General features: G+C 45.5%; 1 protein-coding gene across 2 annotated transcripts in view; it reads right to left on the bottom strand.

Annotated features, from left to right (window-relative positions):
• The window catches only part of CORO2B (coronin 2B), a 48,249-nt gene extending 30,751 nt beyond the window's left edge, over positions 1-17,498 (bottom strand). The window contains exon 1 of one of the 2 annotated variants that reach the window (XM_042472329.1): positions 17,423-17,498. In XM_042472329.1, coding sequence (XP_042328263.1) covers positions 17,423-17,464 — 42 coding nt within the window. In that variant the 5' untranslated portion in view covers positions 17,465-17,498. Of the gene's footprint in view, positions 1-15,146; positions 15,268-17,422 lie in introns of those variants that run through there. The other variant, XM_042472330.1, reaches the window with a different exon arrangement.
• Between the last annotated feature and the right edge of the window lie 306 nt (positions 17,499-17,804).

Raw genomic sequence — 17,804 nt, 5'->3', positions numbered from 1 at the left:
CTTTATTTATATAGTGCTGTAGATTTGCTCTACGAGCCATTTATCTGTCTTTTTTAGGAGCCCATGCTTTTACAGCATCAGTTCCCTGACATTGTATCACCAAATGCACAAACGAGCAACAGATTGCACAACCCATGTGCAACTCTACTTCCACAAACCTGAACTCAGTACAGACATTCCGCATAAGACAAAACTGCATGGGGGAACTTACACATGAGTAAAACACCTTCAGGATTTCAGCAGGAGAATGCTCCCATCCCTTTTTAAAACATCATCTCAACCAGAGAAAACTTTAACATCTAGCTTGGGCCCCATTTTCGGACCTGTTTCTGACACTAGTCCTAGGCAAGCAAAAAGAAGAAGGTGCGACCTGGGAAAAATTAGCATTCTGAAGAGCTGGCAGCCACTCTTCCATGGCCTATTAAAACAGAAGCCTTCCAAACGCCACAAATAATTGGGAACGATCAATGAGTTGTGTTTCCAATTAACGCTGGCTGTGAGAACAGCAGGGAAACTTGGCATGGACCAAAGAGCTGAGTTTAAGGATGGACCTTTAGAATATGCTGATAGACTGCAGCTCCCATCACTCCTAATCAGCAATGCCGATGTTGAGGGATGACAACTTTTGGAAGGTTGCCTATTCCCCATTTCCTTGTTCTAGAACCAAAGATGGAAAAAAGCAACTTTGAGAGACTCTAATATCCATGGGTCATGGGGAATTTGGGGAGTTGTAGTCCTAAAATGTATCACAACAGTCCTTTGAACAAGATCCTGCATTTGAATTGTGTAAATAAATCTCGCCAGGCGGAGTTATGCATTGATTGCAATAACCGCGTACCCAAATGCCTAACTGAATGTACAGCTGAATGCACAACCCAATGTGTGTACACACATGCAACAGATATGTGCAGCATATACACACTTGCACATCTGCATGCGTTTATGGCCCTGGATGTCTGATGCCACTTCTGCAACCTCGAGCTGAATGCAAACATCCCACATCATACAAATAAAATAAAAATCCATCCGTTTCCACAGGGAAATGAACAAGTGTGTAAGACACCAATAGATTCCCAGTCTTTGGAGGCTGCCCACCTTTGTGCGGTGGAAGAAGATCCGCCAATGGAGGAGATGTCTTTGGAAGGCAAGAGGAATTCTCCACTGCCGATGTTGCCAACAAGTCATATTCTCACGGTGGGAAAAGGACAATTTGCCATTCCCAGTGTGGTCTCCACATAAACTTAAACACAAGCCAGTCAGCTTCAATGGGGTGGGAGTAATTTTTGGTAGCGGAGGAGGACAGAGAAGGGGAGCCTTTCCAATTCGGTTTGTGTTGGAAGCACTGAGACAGTGGCGCTTGTTAAGCTGCCAAAAACCGGGGATCCGTCACGTCAAAAACATTTCCCCATCCACAAGCTCTGCAGTGTTATATGGCTAGCTTGAGAGCCAGGACAAGCCAGAGGGCCAGGCTGGCCGGATTGTTTTTCTCTTGCATTTGTCCAGGAGTTGCATTTACACCAATTAACTGAAAAGCTCTTTCCCGGCTCGCTCTGTCCCACGCTTACATTATAAGCTGATCAACGGGGCGGGAAAAGAAATTGGGGCTTTGGAGAAGCAGAATATTTTATTTTTTCACAACCCTCTCTGTGTTTTTAAAAACTTGGCTTGACATGGCCAGCAGGCCGGACTGTTCCAGAAGGATTATCTCATCGCTGACGCTGGAGGGGAGAAAGCGGCTGGAGCAGAAAGGGAGGCTGCCCAAGGAAACAGAGAGGGACCCAAGGCAAACCCAATGGCTTATCATCTGCTCCTGTTGAACGCAAACTGTGGCGGCGGCGGCGGCAGCTGCTTAAAATGGTCAGGCTGCAAGGATGCCTGGCAGGAAAGAATCTCAGAAAGGTCTCACTGAGGGTTGCAAAAATATCAGACTTCCAAAGGCAAGAATCAAGCACCCCATGACCTTCTCCAGCGCATGTCCATTGCAAAACAAGCTGCACCTGTTGAACCACAAAAGCCAGTGTGGCGGAGTGAACACTGGAATGTGACTCTGGAGAGCAGGGTTTGAATCCTGGCTGAGCCATGGAAACTCACAGGCAAGTCACACTCTTTCAAACTCAGAGGATGACAATGGCAAAAAACCTTCTGGAGAAATCTTGCCAAGAAAACCCTACAATAGGGTTGCCTTAGGATTGCCATAAGTCTGAAATGATTTGAAGGCGCACAACAGACTGAGAGTTCCTGCATGGCAGTGAGGTTGGACTGGATGGCCCTTGTGGTTTCTTCCAACTCTGTAACATTCTATAACAACAAATGGGACAATTGCATAATGTCAGTATTCAGCACAAAGCATTGCAACCAGAGTGGAACTCCTTGAGTGTGAGTTTGCCCCAGGCAGGATTTCCATCATTGTTTCCCAATGAGCCTGAGCTACAGCCTCCCTTTTTTAAGCAACTGATCCCATGTGGGCCAGCATGGCGGAGTGGTTTGGACGCTGGACTGTGACTCTGGAGAACCAGGTTCAGTTCCCAGCTTGGCCATGTAAATCCATTGGGTGACCCTGGGCAAGTCACTCTCTCTCAGCCTCAGAGGAAAGCCATGGCAAACCTCCTCTGAATAAATCTTGCCAAGAAAACCCCCTGATAGGGTTGATGTAGGGTTGCCATAAGTCAGAAATGATTTGATGGCACATAACAACAAATAGGACAATTGCATAATTCAGCAGAAAGGATTGCAACCAGAGTGGAGCTACCTGAGGGTGGATTTGCACCAGGCAATGGGCCTGAGCTACAGCCTCCCTGGGCCATCTCCAGAGAAAGAAGGAAAGGGAGGCAATCCCTCCTCCGCCTGATGTACCAGACGGCCAGATGCTCTGCCAGCAGGAAGCTGACGTGACTCTCCCCACGCCAACCGGCTCTGCAGCCTGTGCACCAGAACCCGCTTCGGATGCGGCGACCTTGAGCAACAGATGGACGATGTTCTTCTGAGCAGATTGGATGCAAACAACGGCCACTTTTAACGCAGAAGAGGACCCCCCAGGCCAGAGCTGGACACCAACCACCGGGGCACAGCTCCCTGAGGCCACTGTCCCCACCCTGCCCCCCAAAAGCCTTTGGCCTTTTGACATTCCTGCCCTCCCCAAAGGCTGGGGCAACCATGACCTCCTTTGGATGGACGTGTCCTGGCTGAAAAGATTACGCAGATTGCAGGAGGACATGATACCAATTTCAAGGGCAGGAAAGGACAGCTTGGCCAGAGTTCAGCGTGCCACCATCTCACTGGGCATAAAGAAAGCCAGGAAAGGTGGGCAGGCTTCATTGATAAGGGAGGAAAGGAGAAAGAGCTTTGCAAAATTAACATACTGAACTGTGGGGTTTTTTTACCACCTCTCTCTACAGACTAGAATTAAAGGGTCATCCTCTGGAAGCAGAGAAACAGTATAGTAATGGTGGGTTTTTAGTGTGTCCTTAACTTTTGGGACTCACTGCCACAAGATGGGGTCCTAATTTTGCACATCTGCATGGCTCTAACCCATCTTTGGCTGCTTTAACTGCATTTAGATGCTTTTGTCTTAACGTATCAGGTCAGCTAATATGTTAATATTTCTGCAGAAATAGTGCAGTTTGACATCACTCCAGTTTGCAAATGTAAGTATTTTCCTCTGCAGGTGTTCTCAAAATGGCAACAGAAAATTAAGTTGTCTTTTCCTGTCTCTATTTTGAGAGCAGCCATAGAAGTAAATGGAGGATTTGAGACTGAGATATAAGGTGTGATCCAGGGATGGGGACTTGGGTTTGGAAATTGCCCCACTGACCCTCCCCACATTGTTACCTGCCCCTGTTGTGTAGAATGGGCTTTTTGCACATAAGACAGTCATGTGCTAAAGCCCAGGACATATTTTTATTTATCATTTAGCCACTTCTTCCAGTGATTCCACATCTTCCTTCCCAAAACTACGATGTTTGTCATGCAAACCCACTAGATTCACTGGGCACTGCCAGGCTCTTGGAAGGTACACACTAAAATATTCACATCTACCCCACAAAAATAAGAATGGCTGAGAAAAATGTGGAAAACACGATTAGTAAAATGAACGGCTTGCTGACAATCGCAATGCACATTTGCAAGACTCACTGAAATTCAATGTGATAGCTGTAAGTTGCCAGTGGTCTATGACTCAAGATTATTCTGCACGGCTTAGTCCCGCATAAATAAGGATCCTTTCTCTGTCTGTGACTTTGGAAAAAAACAAAAACAAAACCTTGATGTCATAAATGTTTTTGTGTAATTTTATCCATTTGTAATCTTTCTATCTATACTTGCTGTTGTTATGTGCCTTCAAATAATTTCCATTTTATGGAAATCCTAAAGCAAACCTATCAGGGATTTTCTTGGTAAGAATTCCAGAGAAGAGATATTCAACCTGTATCTCCTGCTTCCTGCCTTATTTTGGCTTTTACGCTGCTGGTGCTTTTTACCTTTGTTTCTAATTTCATGTTTGCATCTTGCTGCCTTGGTTATTGGGCAGCGTGCAAAAAGCAGTCTGTTGCTTGGCAGGCTTGGATACGGTCCTCAGAATTGGCTGGTTAGAGAAAGGCTGGTGAAGAAAGATATTTCAATGCCAAGCATTTGGTTGAATCGCAGCCAATGCAACTCCCATTTTTGCCGTTCAATTGTCCAGTAAGTGAAAGGGCAAAAGAACAATGGAAAGCATGCCTTTCTTGCCGCTTTGTCTCCTTTGTGGGTCTTCTTCTTCCATCTTTCTCTCCAAGAAAAATGCCTTGTGTTTTCTTCATTCCTATCCCTCCCTGCCTCTTGTTGATTCCGTGGGGTTTTCTTGGGAGGATATCTCATGACTAAATCAAGGTTTACAAAGCTTCTCTCTTTCTGCCTCTCTCAGTTGCTCTCTCAGTCTCTCTCTCTGTGCTCCCTTTGACTAGAATTAACCCTGATGAACTTATTTAAATCAGCTCGGTCTGCATGTTTTGCAAATGCACTTGAAGTTAGCCAAATAGGCTTACCTTGCGACTCAAGGCAGTCTAATCCTTGCCTGCTGCAAAACATCAACAACCCCTGAGCCCTACTGGAGAACTTTAAAATGGAAAAAAGGTAGAAATCGATTGCTCAGAAGCCACAGGTCTTTGGTGGGGAAAGTGTAGCAGATAGTTGGGGATTGCAACTCCTATGAGTCTTAGCTAGCATCATTAATGGCAAGGAATACTGGGAGCTGGAGAACATCTGTAGGCCTAAATCCAGTTATTCATTCCAACTAGACTTTGAGTTAGTCTCAAAGGTGCTACAAGATCTCTCTACGTACCAACTAGACTTTGTTATTGTTAACTGTCAAATTGACCATGACTTATGACAAACCCATGAATGAGAGTTCTCCAAGTCATCATCAACATCCCTGCTCAGGTCTTGCAGATTCATGGCTGTGGCTTCTCTCATTGAGTGCTTTCATCTGGAATGTGGTCTTCCTCTTTTCCTTCTACTTCACTAAGCATCATTGTCTTTTCCAGTGAGCTGTGTCTTCTTATGATATGGCCAAAGTCTGACTGTCTCAGTTTAGTCACTTTGGCTTCCAGGAAGAGTTGAAATTTGACTTACTCTAGGACCTGTTTATTTGTCTTCTGACCATCCACAGTATCCACTGAACCACATCTCAGATGGGTTGATTTTCTTCCTTTCAGCTTTCTTCACTGTCCACCTTTCACAGCCTTACATAGAAATGAGGAAATAGGACAGCATGAACAATCCTGACTTTAGTATTCAATGATATATCTTGACACTTCAGGATCTTCTCTAGTTTTATTTAGTTCTAGAACTGCTGGATCCATTCCTAAATAGTAAGCACTTCTGTAACTCCAGAATCTACTTAGGAGTAGCAACCGGATTTCAGCCAGAAGTGGGAATCATGATGGGGGCCCTCAATTCTGTTGGACTACAGCTCCCAGTATTCCTCATCCTTAGCTATGCTAACTAGGGGATGCTGGGTGTTGCAATCTGCCTACATCTGGAGGTCTGCAGGATTCATAGCCCTGGTTTAGACCATGCAGTGTAAGGATGATTCCTGCAAGATTTTTGCATTGAGTGGGTGCTTCCCTCAGTCTTGAGCCTTGCGTAGCAGATGTAATATGGACACACAGGGCCTGGAGGTGAGGAAGGGGGGACTTTAGCATTGCAAACCTATGGGCAGCAGTCACAGCCTCATCTCTCCCACACTTTGCCTCCCATAATGAGCTAAAGCAGGAAAAACCAATAGCCGCCTCCAAACTCTACTCTCTCCTACGCAGATTCAACCCCAGGCCTGTTCTTCTGAAATGAGCAAATGCCAAACAAACAAACAGACCCCCGAGCAAAACATCTCCTGCCAGCTAGGAGAGCTATCCCATTAGTTACATTCACACATGGCTGATGATGGCCAGAGAAAGAGCGAGAGGTGCTTTTTAACTCCAATGGCAGCCCTAGCTGGAGACCACATTTGGACTCAGAAAGGCAATGGAAACTACAGACAACAGACTCGGAGCCATGTATATCCCACGGAGGAAGGCAGAGCATGGGGTTGCTGCATCTATAGGTCCGATGAAAAGTTTGGGGAATGTAAATGCCAGCAACAAGGGATTCGCTCCCCTGGTAAAGGAGTCAGAATTCATGCAACAACCTCCCTGAGATGTGTCCTTAGCTTCCAATGGGTAGGTTGAACAGTTAAGAACAGATATCTACTAAGCTGCATCTATCTTCTACTCTTGTCATTTAAGGATTAACATATTACAATGATTTATTCCCCATCATGTTGCCTCTTCCTCCCCAATTCTGCACAAAGCAGCTTATCAGGAAATCTCTGGTAGTCTGGGAATAGGAAGACACCACATTGTCTCCTATGGAACACCTGCTACAACCCTGTTGTTTTTGCTGCTACTGTTATTGTTCCCTTTAGTTGTACCCCATCTTTCCCCAAAACTGGGACTCAAGCTGGTGGTTGTTGGCATAGGAGCGGAAATCACAGAAAATGGTCATGCTCGGCATAAGCAGACTGCCACACATAGAACCACACATCCGATGCACATCTAAGAAGGAAGACCAGCTCATGCATGCATCTTGCACAATATTGTTGAGTAATGGAAGGACAGCAAGGTTTTCTTGGCAAAGGGTTTGCCATCAGTGCCATCCTCTGAAGCTGAGAGAGTGTGATATGCCCAAGGTGAGCCAATGGGTTTCCATGGACAAGTGGGGACTTGAATCCTGGTCTCCTAGAGTCCTAGGCAACACTCAAACTGGCTATACACATACATTCAGTAAAGGGTTTCTGCAGTGGCAATATAACTCAATGGGTCGATATTTTTGCCACATTGGGACAATGTAGGATATCAGCCATTCTGTCCAGAAAGATGGAAGTACCATTGCTGGATGAACTGGAGTGCAAAAAATAACATCTTAAGGTACTGGGAAACCTAAAGCTCTTTGTCTACACAACCCACCGACCCGCAATGCCCCAGGCTGAGAGGAGAAAGCCTTCGACCGACTGAATGAGAGTGCTTTGATTCCCTGGAGAGGAGGGAGCAAAAGCCACATCTCCAGGGGACACTATGCCTATTATTGGCCCATTCACAATGGGTCAGTCAGGCCTGATGAAAGAGGGGCAGCAAGGGAAGAACTGTACCAGGTCCCCCGGAGCGCTGAGCTGTCTCCTCTGGCATCCAAAATGCATCCTGAAATGTGATCAGCAAAAAGCAGAGGGCTAAGGAGCCAACTAGTACATGCCCAACGAGAGAGGTGTCCTCACCACTTCCGAAACATATACTTTCTCAAGATTTCTAGCCTAGGTCTGATGCTTTAACCTGCTCTGGCCTGGCCTGGCAGAGGATCTAATATAAAGGAAGTCCCAGCCTAATGTGCTAACCAGCACATCCGTTCCCAAACTGGTGCATCCCAGTCTGATATTGCTGAGATGGACTGGGAAGCCTTAAACATGGGTGGGCATGGCACTGGTGATGGTGGGTTGAATTGAGGGGAAGATGCGTCATAGCTCCAGCTGTGCACAGCTTCATGGTAAGTCTCCCCCTGAAAAACCTTGGCCACAGACTCAAAAAATCTTTGGCAATCTTGGGATCGCACACTTGCAGTGTCCAGGCTCCCTTCCCTGATGGGGTCTGCAGCTACAACAAAGTAAATGCATCTTTGCAAAGGCCTACAAGCCCAACTGGAAGTTTCATCTGTCTCCCTTCCCCTCCAACCCAATGCACTTTCCAGTCCAGTGGCCAGTCAAGTGGACAGGGATTAAATGTTAAGAGAATGAGTGATGCATCAACTGGGTCTTGAGGAGGGGCAGCTGTTTGGACTCACTCAACCAAAACATCCAATGCGCTCTGACATGAGATGCCCACATGGTGCCGTTGAATCAGTGACAGCCCATTCTTTGCTGTGAGTCATCACACATCAACCGAGACCCAACATCAAGGAGACGGAGCATAACGCTATGTTCATAGACCTATGTCCATGAATTGTGGAATTGTGTAGCCAGTGATGCTCAGTCACAAGCAATGCCATTCTGTGTGCAATTCTGTTTTTTCACCCTTGAACGGAAAACATGGACAACTCTGCATCAGACAAAAATGTCCAACTGGTTCTGTAGGGGAATGTATGCTGGGATGAGACACTAGTAGGAATCTGGCCATGTTTTCCTTACCCAAAGGAACAAATGTCCAGCTGTTACTCGGAGTACAAACTGTTGTGGGATGGCTGTGCCTCCCTGGTTTTGCAGGCCTTTAGCATGTGCTTCAAAAACATCAGTTTGCAGAGACACCACCCCATCTGCAAACTCTCCTTTTTGCCTCCTCCGCTGTTCTTAGGTTGCCATACCAACCATCTTCACTAGCCCTGCGCTGCGGCATTCCTTCAATTCTCCCATCAGTGCCTCTCTTTGGGAACAGGAGCAGACAAGTGGACAACGCAGTGCAAGTTCCCGGGAGACACCCCATCATCTGTGTTTGCTGGCAGGCTTTCATGCCCACCAAATAGAAAGTGGCAGAGGAGGCTTCCAAACGGGCAAAGGAGAATTTAGCATTGCTCTTCATTGTAAGACATCCCAAAACCAGTCCAGTTTCCAGGGTCAGTGCCAACTGGGTTGATGGAGAGCCACAAATCCCAAGTTTACATAGGACTGAGCCACAACAGTGAAAACGGTATCAAACTATGGTGACTGAGCAATGTAGATACATCCTGGGACTCAGCTTCTGTCAGGAAAGAGCACCTAATCTGGAAACTCTTCTCCCAAATGCTGGCATAGAGACCTTCTGGCCTTGTCAATGTAATTGCACAGTGGGCACCTCGAGAGTGAATTTGCACAGTCAGATTTGCAACCACATGCTCTTGTGCACCTGCACACAGATGTATGATGTTCTGTGTGCATCATGCCTGTGGAATGGCATTGCCTGCAGATCTTCCTTTGTACCATTGTGAACTGAATGTGGATGTTCTGCCTTGGATGGTCTTGGCCACCTCGCTGGGATGGACACGGAGGCATTGTTTTGCATTGGCTCTCTTCCTTCCTGGAGGGTCGAACTCAGAAGGTGGGGCTGGGGAACCCCTGTTTGACCGCTTGGCTACTGATCTGTGGGGTCCCTTGGGGTTTGGTTTTTTCCCCATGCCAGGAGAGCTGGATTAGGACCCAGGGCATGAGGTGCCTCACTTCTGGGATAGAGGGACTCAAAGAAACGGGGAAAGGATCTTCTGACTCCACTCCTCCCTCTGACCCCAGTTTAGGTGACCATCTCAGGAGAGATCTCAGGGGAAGGTGGCCATTTTTAGCCTGGGAGATTTCCTCTAATGAGCTTCATCAGGAGAAGCACCTCAGCGATCAGGGATTCCAGGTAACGGGGGATATTTTTAGCTCCTGTGCAATCCTTATGGGGTCAAAGAGGATTAAAGTGTGGGGCTACAGGTGGTATCTCCACAGTCTTCAGCCCAACTGGAAGATTGTAGAAACCCCATGATAGCTGCCTGAAGATTCACCTTGGAGTCAAAATCCCCCCCGCTCCACTTTCTTTTAGGAAAGAGGAAGGGGCAGGCAGTCCTGGCCAGAACCCTACATCAAATCCTCTACAGAATCAGCTGGACATTTTGTCTGAAGTGGAAAGTCTATATTCAGTTCAAGGCTGTGCAAGCAGTTTCAAATGTAGTGCCATTCTGCATGGTTTGCATTGTGCATTTGTTCACAGTTACATTCATGCAATGTGCATAGTTGTGCACTGCACATTTGACATGGGCACATACGTGTGGTAAAGCAGCATTGCCAGATCCCACATGGTTAAGAAGGATGAATGGCCTCCACCTACACAGATATCCCTCTGTACTATCCTAACTCAGAACAAACATAACAACACCTTGACAAAATAGTAGGCCTATGACTCCAACCTTGTCATTTTTCTTTCTTTCTCCTGTTTGATTTTTAACACCTTTGCCTGATGAAGAACCCAGCGGAGCTTTGAAAGCTTGCATTGTGGATTTTGCACATTTGGGTTGGCCAGTAAAGGTATCACTGTTTTTGTGGATTTGGGAAGTTATTGTACTTTGCTATAGGGCCAACACGGATATGACAGCCTTTACAGGTGTATGGTAGCAAAAAAGATTCCAACCTATCAACATGTCATTCGAAAAGTGAAGAATTACACTATGCAACCATGATCACAGCCAGCAAGTGGCAAAGACCATATCCCCCATTGCGTTGCCTCTCTTCACAATACACACCGCTTTGTCTCTGAGTTGTAACCACACTTCAATGTTGCCTTGGCCTTAGATCATTCAAGAGCAAACCGATTCACACTTACATGGAAACCAGTCGCCATGAATGTAGTGAGACTTAATTTCAAGCAAACATGTATAGAATCTGGCTGAAACTGTCAAAGCAAACATAGGGACCTTTAAGTTAATGATCTGCATTAATTCAGAGGACTTCCCTAGCTTCAAATCACTGGAGTTAAACCGTGACTGGATTAAAGTGAGCACTTCAAAGATCCCTTTCTCACATTTTATTATGTCAGTTATAAGGCAGATTGTGGAAAGTCAAAAAGACTTGCTCGGCCAAAAGAACAAGGGAACGCATTCAGGGAGCAGCTTTCCCGGAGAGGACAGAGTTAATGCTTGCAAAGCAAATTTTGAAAAGAAATACAACATGGGAAGTGTCACTTCTTATTTAAAAAAGAAAAGAAGAAGGAAATACTTAAAAGCCAACCAGCCCAATGCCTCCCTGGGGTCACATTGCTATTGCAAATGGGAGCTATACTTGCAAGGAAACAAGGCCCAGAAGAGTTGCATTTTATTTTCATTCTGGGAGCAGGAAACTTTTGGGCACAGGCAAGTTCTTTGCAAAAAAACACTTGGCTCAACTGAACAGGAGATATTTGCTCATAGCTGTCCAGCGATAATGGCAATTTCCAGACTGACCCAACTGTGAAATTTAAAAAGAAGCTGCAAAGAGAAGACTCCTTGGACCAAGCAAAACACAACTAGAGACACCAGAGTTTGGAAAAGTTCCTTTTTTTGGACTGTGATTCCCCAGATCCCCATAAGACCTTGCAGTGACTAAATCCCCAGTCGTGCATAGTGATGAATGCATAAAAAGCTAAGCAAATCATAATTTACTGCTTTCTAATGTCATCCAGAAAGCTGGATTAGACGTGGAGGAAGGAGGCGTGAAAACCGGAGGAAGGAACATCAACGTTAAAGATATGACAGCATACTGCTAGCCGAAAATAGCCAAGACTTGGAATGACTGTTGAGGAAAATCAAAGCAGAAAGCACAGAAGTAGGGTTACAGCTGAACATTAAGGAAAATAAAGACTGCCGATGATTTGTGTGACTTTAAAGCGGATGATGAAGACACTGGAACTGTTACAGAATTTTTTGCATCTTGGCTCAATGGTTAATCAAAATGGAGACGATAGTCAAGAAATCAGGGTCAAAACAGGCAGGATTTGGAAAGGAAGCTGGGCATGAAAGCTGGACGGTGAAGAAAGCAACATGAAGAGAATATGTAAATATTTGAAATGTGGGTCTGGAGGAGAACTTTATGGGTATTGTGGATTGCCAAAAAAAGACCAGTCAATGGGTCCTGGATCAAAACAAGCCAGAACTCTCCCTAGAAGTCAAAATTACTAAGCCTATCATACTTAGGACAGATCATAAGATGGCATGGCTCACTGGTAAAGGCAATACTGCTTGGCAAAGTAGAAGGGAAAGTAGTGAACCCCAGTGAACGCAGAGCGCCCGCTGTATGTTCCCTGGGAACAAACCCTGAGATTCACACAGTTTTTGTGTCTGTATGTGAGACAGAGAGTTGTATATTTTACTATAAATCTAGGAATAGAATCCCTTCATCTGAGAAATGTTGTTACGGTCTTATGAAAATATTGTTCCCTATGCGGGAAAGAATCCCATGGGAATCAACGGTGGTCAATGGGGCAGAGAATCCAAAACAGTGATTTAAAGGAGCTATCCAAGGTCCTGAACTTTATTATTCCCTCTAAAATGGGACTAAATCCCGCAGTAGATCCACTGCCCCATTGACACGAAAGTCACCAGCCACCACCGATGGCCATTGCTTCCCATCCCTTGCCAAAATATTTTACGGATTTTGAAACTGCAGCTGCAATTCTAAATGTAACAATGCTATCTACTGTATTTGCACTTGGAGAGAAACCGATTATTGGTTCATTTTAACCTTGTATCAACTATTAGCCCAGCAAATGACGGACATGGCTGAATTTGAACCCGTGTCACAATGGGGCTCTATTTGATAGGAGAATCAAGCTCATTGGGTCAGTTTGCCCCACCATACCAACTGTCATGGTTTCACCCTATGGGACCCTGAGATTTGCAGTTTGGTGTGGCGCCAGAGCTCCGCAACAGAGAGATATGAATCTACAAAACTACAAATCCCAGGATTTAATGGGATGATGCCAGGACAGTTAAAGTGGAATCATAGAGCCATAACTTGCAATGCAATAGGGCCCCAGGTGATGTAGGCCACTGGTTTTCAAACTCCGGACTGCCAACTGTTTGGGACTTCAACTCCCAGAATTCCCGGGCAGCTTGGCCAGTGTTCAAGGATTCTGGGAGATGGAGTTCCAAAATATCTGGAGAATCTGAAGTTTGAGAACCACTGATAGAGGAAGGCAATGGCAAATCTCCTCTAAAAACTAGGATAGTGTGACATGACATGAAGACACATAACAATGAGATCAAACTGTAAATCCCAGGCACCTGCATGGTGTTGCTGTTAGCATGGTATGAAACTGAAATAACTGTACAATGCAGACACACACAAGAGCTTGCACTGAAGAAAGTGCAGCAGTGAGACAGTAATGGTACCACTGTTTTGTGGATTTGGGGTGTTATTGTACCTAATGTAGGCTAGGTACAATAACATCCAAAATCCCCCAAACAGTGGTACCTTTATGGGGGTCAACCAAAATGGACAAAATACATATTGCAACCTTTTGACGCTCCCCTGCAAAGCTTGCAACGTGGATTATGCACCTTTTGGTCGGCCCCATAAAGGCATCCCCATTTTGTGGTGGGTTTTGCATGTTATTGCACTTTGCTACCTGACCAGCACAGTTACCCCTGGATGGGTTTACTAAGGGATGAGTTAACTTTCTAGGACTTGGGGCCCAAAGAGGGCCTAGTTCCATTATGGGATAGACATAGCTGCCATTTTGCAACACCTCAGAAACAATCCGGTTTGACACCACTTCAGCTGTCATGGCTCCTTGATGTGGAATCATGGGATTTACGGTTTGTTGTGGCTCCAGAGAGAGAAGACTAAATGCCTCACCAAATAGCACATCCCAGCATATTGTGGCATGGAGGCGTGGCAGTTAAAGTGGTGACAAAGTGCATCAATTCTGCAGTGCAGATGCACCCTTCTAGTTCCTAACCAGGGCTCACCTTTGCCATGCCCACCTTCTCCTTCCGCAGAAGCCACCTGCAAAGGCCTGATGCCCACCTTTGAGGGAAAAAGCAGTCCTGGCCTCTCTGGCCAAGCTGGAGCTCTTAATCCGGAGTAGAGCTGGGCCACAGGAGCCACCCTTGCCTTGCTTTGAGGCTGGTTCCTCAATGGGTTAAAACTGCAGTGTGTGGATGCAGGCGCCCGCATGTGTGTAGGCAAGGAGGCAACCGAGAAATAGTTTGCACCCTCCGAAAACAAGCAAAGACCCAGCTTGGGGGAGGCCCAAGCCTGCAAAAGTTAACAAGGATGCCACAATTGTTGCAATTCTGATCAAAAAAGGGAGGTTTGGGGCTACATTATTGCACTTACTGTGGCATATTTAGTATCCTGGCATCCTCATTGTTGCAGTCCTCACTGCATCCTTATCATTGCAATTGTTACTGCAGCCTTACCATTGCAAAACTGTACTTTGTTGTTGAAATTATTTTTGTATCCTTATCCTTGCCATTATTATTATTATTATTATTATTATTATTATTATTATTATTATGGCATCCTTATTCTTGCCATTATTATGGCATCCTTCTTGTTGCAGTGATCATTGCATCCTTGTCATTGCAATTTGACTTTATTATTGAAACTATATTTGCATCCATATTATTGCTGTTGTTATTAGTATTATTACATTCTTATCCTTGCCATTATTATTATATCCTTATCCTTGCCATTATCATTAATATTATTACATCCTTATCCTTGCCATTATTATTATTATTATTATTACATCCCCATCCTTGCCATCCTCATTGCATCCTCATTGTTGCAATTATCATCGCATCTTTATCATTGCAATTGTTATTGCATCCTTACCATTGCAATTATTATTATTATTATTATTGCAATAATAAGGATGCAATAAAAAGACAAAATAAGGATGTTGCAAAAAAGTCCTTTTTAAAAAATTCTGGAAAGGGGGGGGGGGGGGAGAAAGGGCCCCCGGAAGGTGACAAAGCATTTCCACTCGGAAGGAAGGAGGAAAGGAAGGATGGATGGATGCAGGAAGGAAGGAAGGAAGGCGGAGAGACAAGAGTCTGCAGATGGCAACGAGGATGGCAAGGATGGAGAGGCAAGGATGCCAAAGGGGTGCCAAGGGGATGCAAGCTCCCTTCTTCCAAAAAAGAAGAAGAAGGTGTCTGCTTACCTTAAGAACAGTCATGCAGAAAGTTCTCTCCGGCGAAGGGAAGCAGGGAAAGTCTGGGCGAGGAAGAAGAGAAGGAAGAAGAGGAGGAGGAGGAAGAAGAGAGGAAGGCAGTCTGCCTCCCAGAAGCAGCAGCAGCAGCAGCAGAAGGAGGAGGAGAGAGTGGGCGCGTGCACGAGGCAGACAGGCGCGCCCCCGGCCTCTGGCTCCAAGAGGAGGAAGAGGAAGGCGAGCCAAGCCAAGCAAGACTGATGCGCGATCGCCCCTCCATGGGGACCAGCTCCAGCCAAGGCACTGGCCAAATGGAGGAGGACCTTCCAAGGGAAGTGGAGGACCTGGCCAAAGGAGAGCTAAAAGCAAGTCCTCCAAAAGGCAATGCATGCTGGACATTCTTCCTGGACAGAAGGCTGCAAGTGGAGGACATGTCCAGGAAAAGGAGGGCCTCCTCATGCCCTGGACAGCAAAGGGTGGGAAACAAGACACTGGCCAAATGGAGGACGTTTCAAGGGAAGTGGAGGACCTGGCCAAAGGAGAGCTACAAGCAACTCCTCCAAAAGGCAATGCATGCTGGAAATGGAGGACCTATGGGAATCCTTCCCGGACAGAAGACTGGAAATGGAGGGCACCCCTGAGGGTGGCCAGGTGTAGTAACATTCAGAGGAGGGGGGACACAAGGCACTGGCAAAAATGTAGGATGTCCCAAGAAATGTGGAGGACTGGCCAAATTAAAGCTGAAAGCATCTCCTAGAAATTGCAATGCATGCTGCAAAAGGAGGACCTAAGGGAATCTTTCCTGGACAGAAGGTTGACATGTAGGACATGTCCAGGAAAAAAAGGACCTCTGTTCACCTGGGGATGGACAGATGTCCTGAGCAGCAAAGGGTGGGAAACAAGGCACTGGAAGTGAAGGACCTGTCCAAAGAAGAGCTGAAATGGGGGGGAAAAGACACAGATGGGAGAGTTACATCCAGGCCTCCATATCCACATATATTTTTTATCCACAGATTCAAGCATCCACATTAAAATATATACACTCCAAAAAGCAAACCTTGATTTTGCCATCATATATATATATATATATATATAGTGCAGCATGTCACTTGGCCATTGCATTTCATGGGGCTTTGCATTTGCCATTTTGCCATTGCATTTCATGGAGCTTGAACATGAACAGATTTTGGTATCTATGGGGGTCCTGGAACCAAAGCCCAATGCATAACAAGGGCCCAGTGTACTTTCCCCCCTTTTGTCTCCTTTGGAGAACACTTGTCTAGTGTGGGTCTTTTTGGCAATGTAGTTGCTGTTATCATGCACCCTGGCTTATGGCAACCCTGTCCTGGAAAGGGTTTGTTCTTGCCTTCCTTTCCGGCTGCTGAGAGAGTGTGACTTGCCTAAGGTCACACAGTAGGATAATAATAATAATAATAATAATAATCATCATCATCATCATCATCATCCCACCTCTCCTTATGGTTTCCATGGCTGAGTGGGTATTCGAACCCTGGTCTCCCAAAGCACTCCAATCCCTCCACTGCCTTCTCTTTTTTGGCCATTGCCCATCTACTATAAATACAGCAAGTAGGACTGAACAATGGCCTGATCCATGCTGAATCCTGAGATGCTTGAGGCCTAGGAAAATAATGCTCCTCCTTTTTATTGCTCTCCCTGGCCGTCCGCATGCATTCATCCCATTCTTGTTCCGTTTGCCAATAAACAAAGGGGAGTCTTTTGTACGGAGACGACACGGCCAAGCATATCTTTGCTGCGCTAGGGCTTTTCAATGAACCCTCGCTGGGGCTGACAGTGAATAAATAAATAAATGCATGCCAAGAGAATAACTTTTTTGAGGATTGTGTGGGGCTGAAACCATCCTCCTTTTGTGCAGATAGCTCTGTTTAGAAAGCCCCAAATGGCTTTCTGATAAATCTGGACTTCTCAGAAAAATTTGTCATTGATAATCTGACAGCAAAACTTTGCCATGAACTTTGCTCATCCATCATCTTGGAAGAAGCAGAGATAGGCAGCCCAGTCTCCCTACTTTGAAATTTAAAAACAAAACCATGTGCCTCTTTGCACTGGCAAGCAAGAAGAGACATTTTAATGTATGTTGTATTTTAGATTGTATTTTATCCGTTATTGTAATCCGCCTCGATCCTGCGGGAGAGGCAGTATATACATCAAAAATTATTATTATTATTATTATTATTATTATTATTATTATTATTATTATTATTCCACTTTGGACAAAAATGCCCAACTACTTCTACAGGGCATCTTACCCATGTGTAAGACATTGCTGCGCATCGTCTCTTCCCGGTCATCGGCTGCAATCCAGCATCACCTCAGTAGGGTCAATATCTGCAAACAGAGAATACCAACATTGTGCAACATGTCAGTGACTGAGTGCTGTTTCACAACTGCAGTGCACAATTCACAACCACTATGTGCAATGTGCAACCACAACGGTCAGTGCACAATTGCGATGCACAACTGCAGTGCATGACATTGCTGTCGGCGTGACTCTGCTCCCACTGCTATCAGCAGAATACATCTGTTGCACTATTATGGTGAAGAATTCACACTGAGTGTGTAGTAGGACTTATGCACATCCATGTCACTAATATAGTCCAGCCAGTATCTGGAAAGAACACCTTTTTGGCC

This window comes from Sceloporus undulatus, chromosome 6 (assembly GCF_019175285.1).
Source record: "Sceloporus undulatus isolate JIND9_A2432 ecotype Alabama chromosome 6, SceUnd_v1.1, whole genome shotgun sequence".
NCBI lineage: Eukaryota > Metazoa > Chordata > Lepidosauria > Squamata > Phrynosomatidae > Sceloporus > Sceloporus undulatus.
The sequence above is the reverse complement of the archived record's forward strand: the minus strand, read 5'-3'. Positions and strand labels throughout refer to the sequence as shown.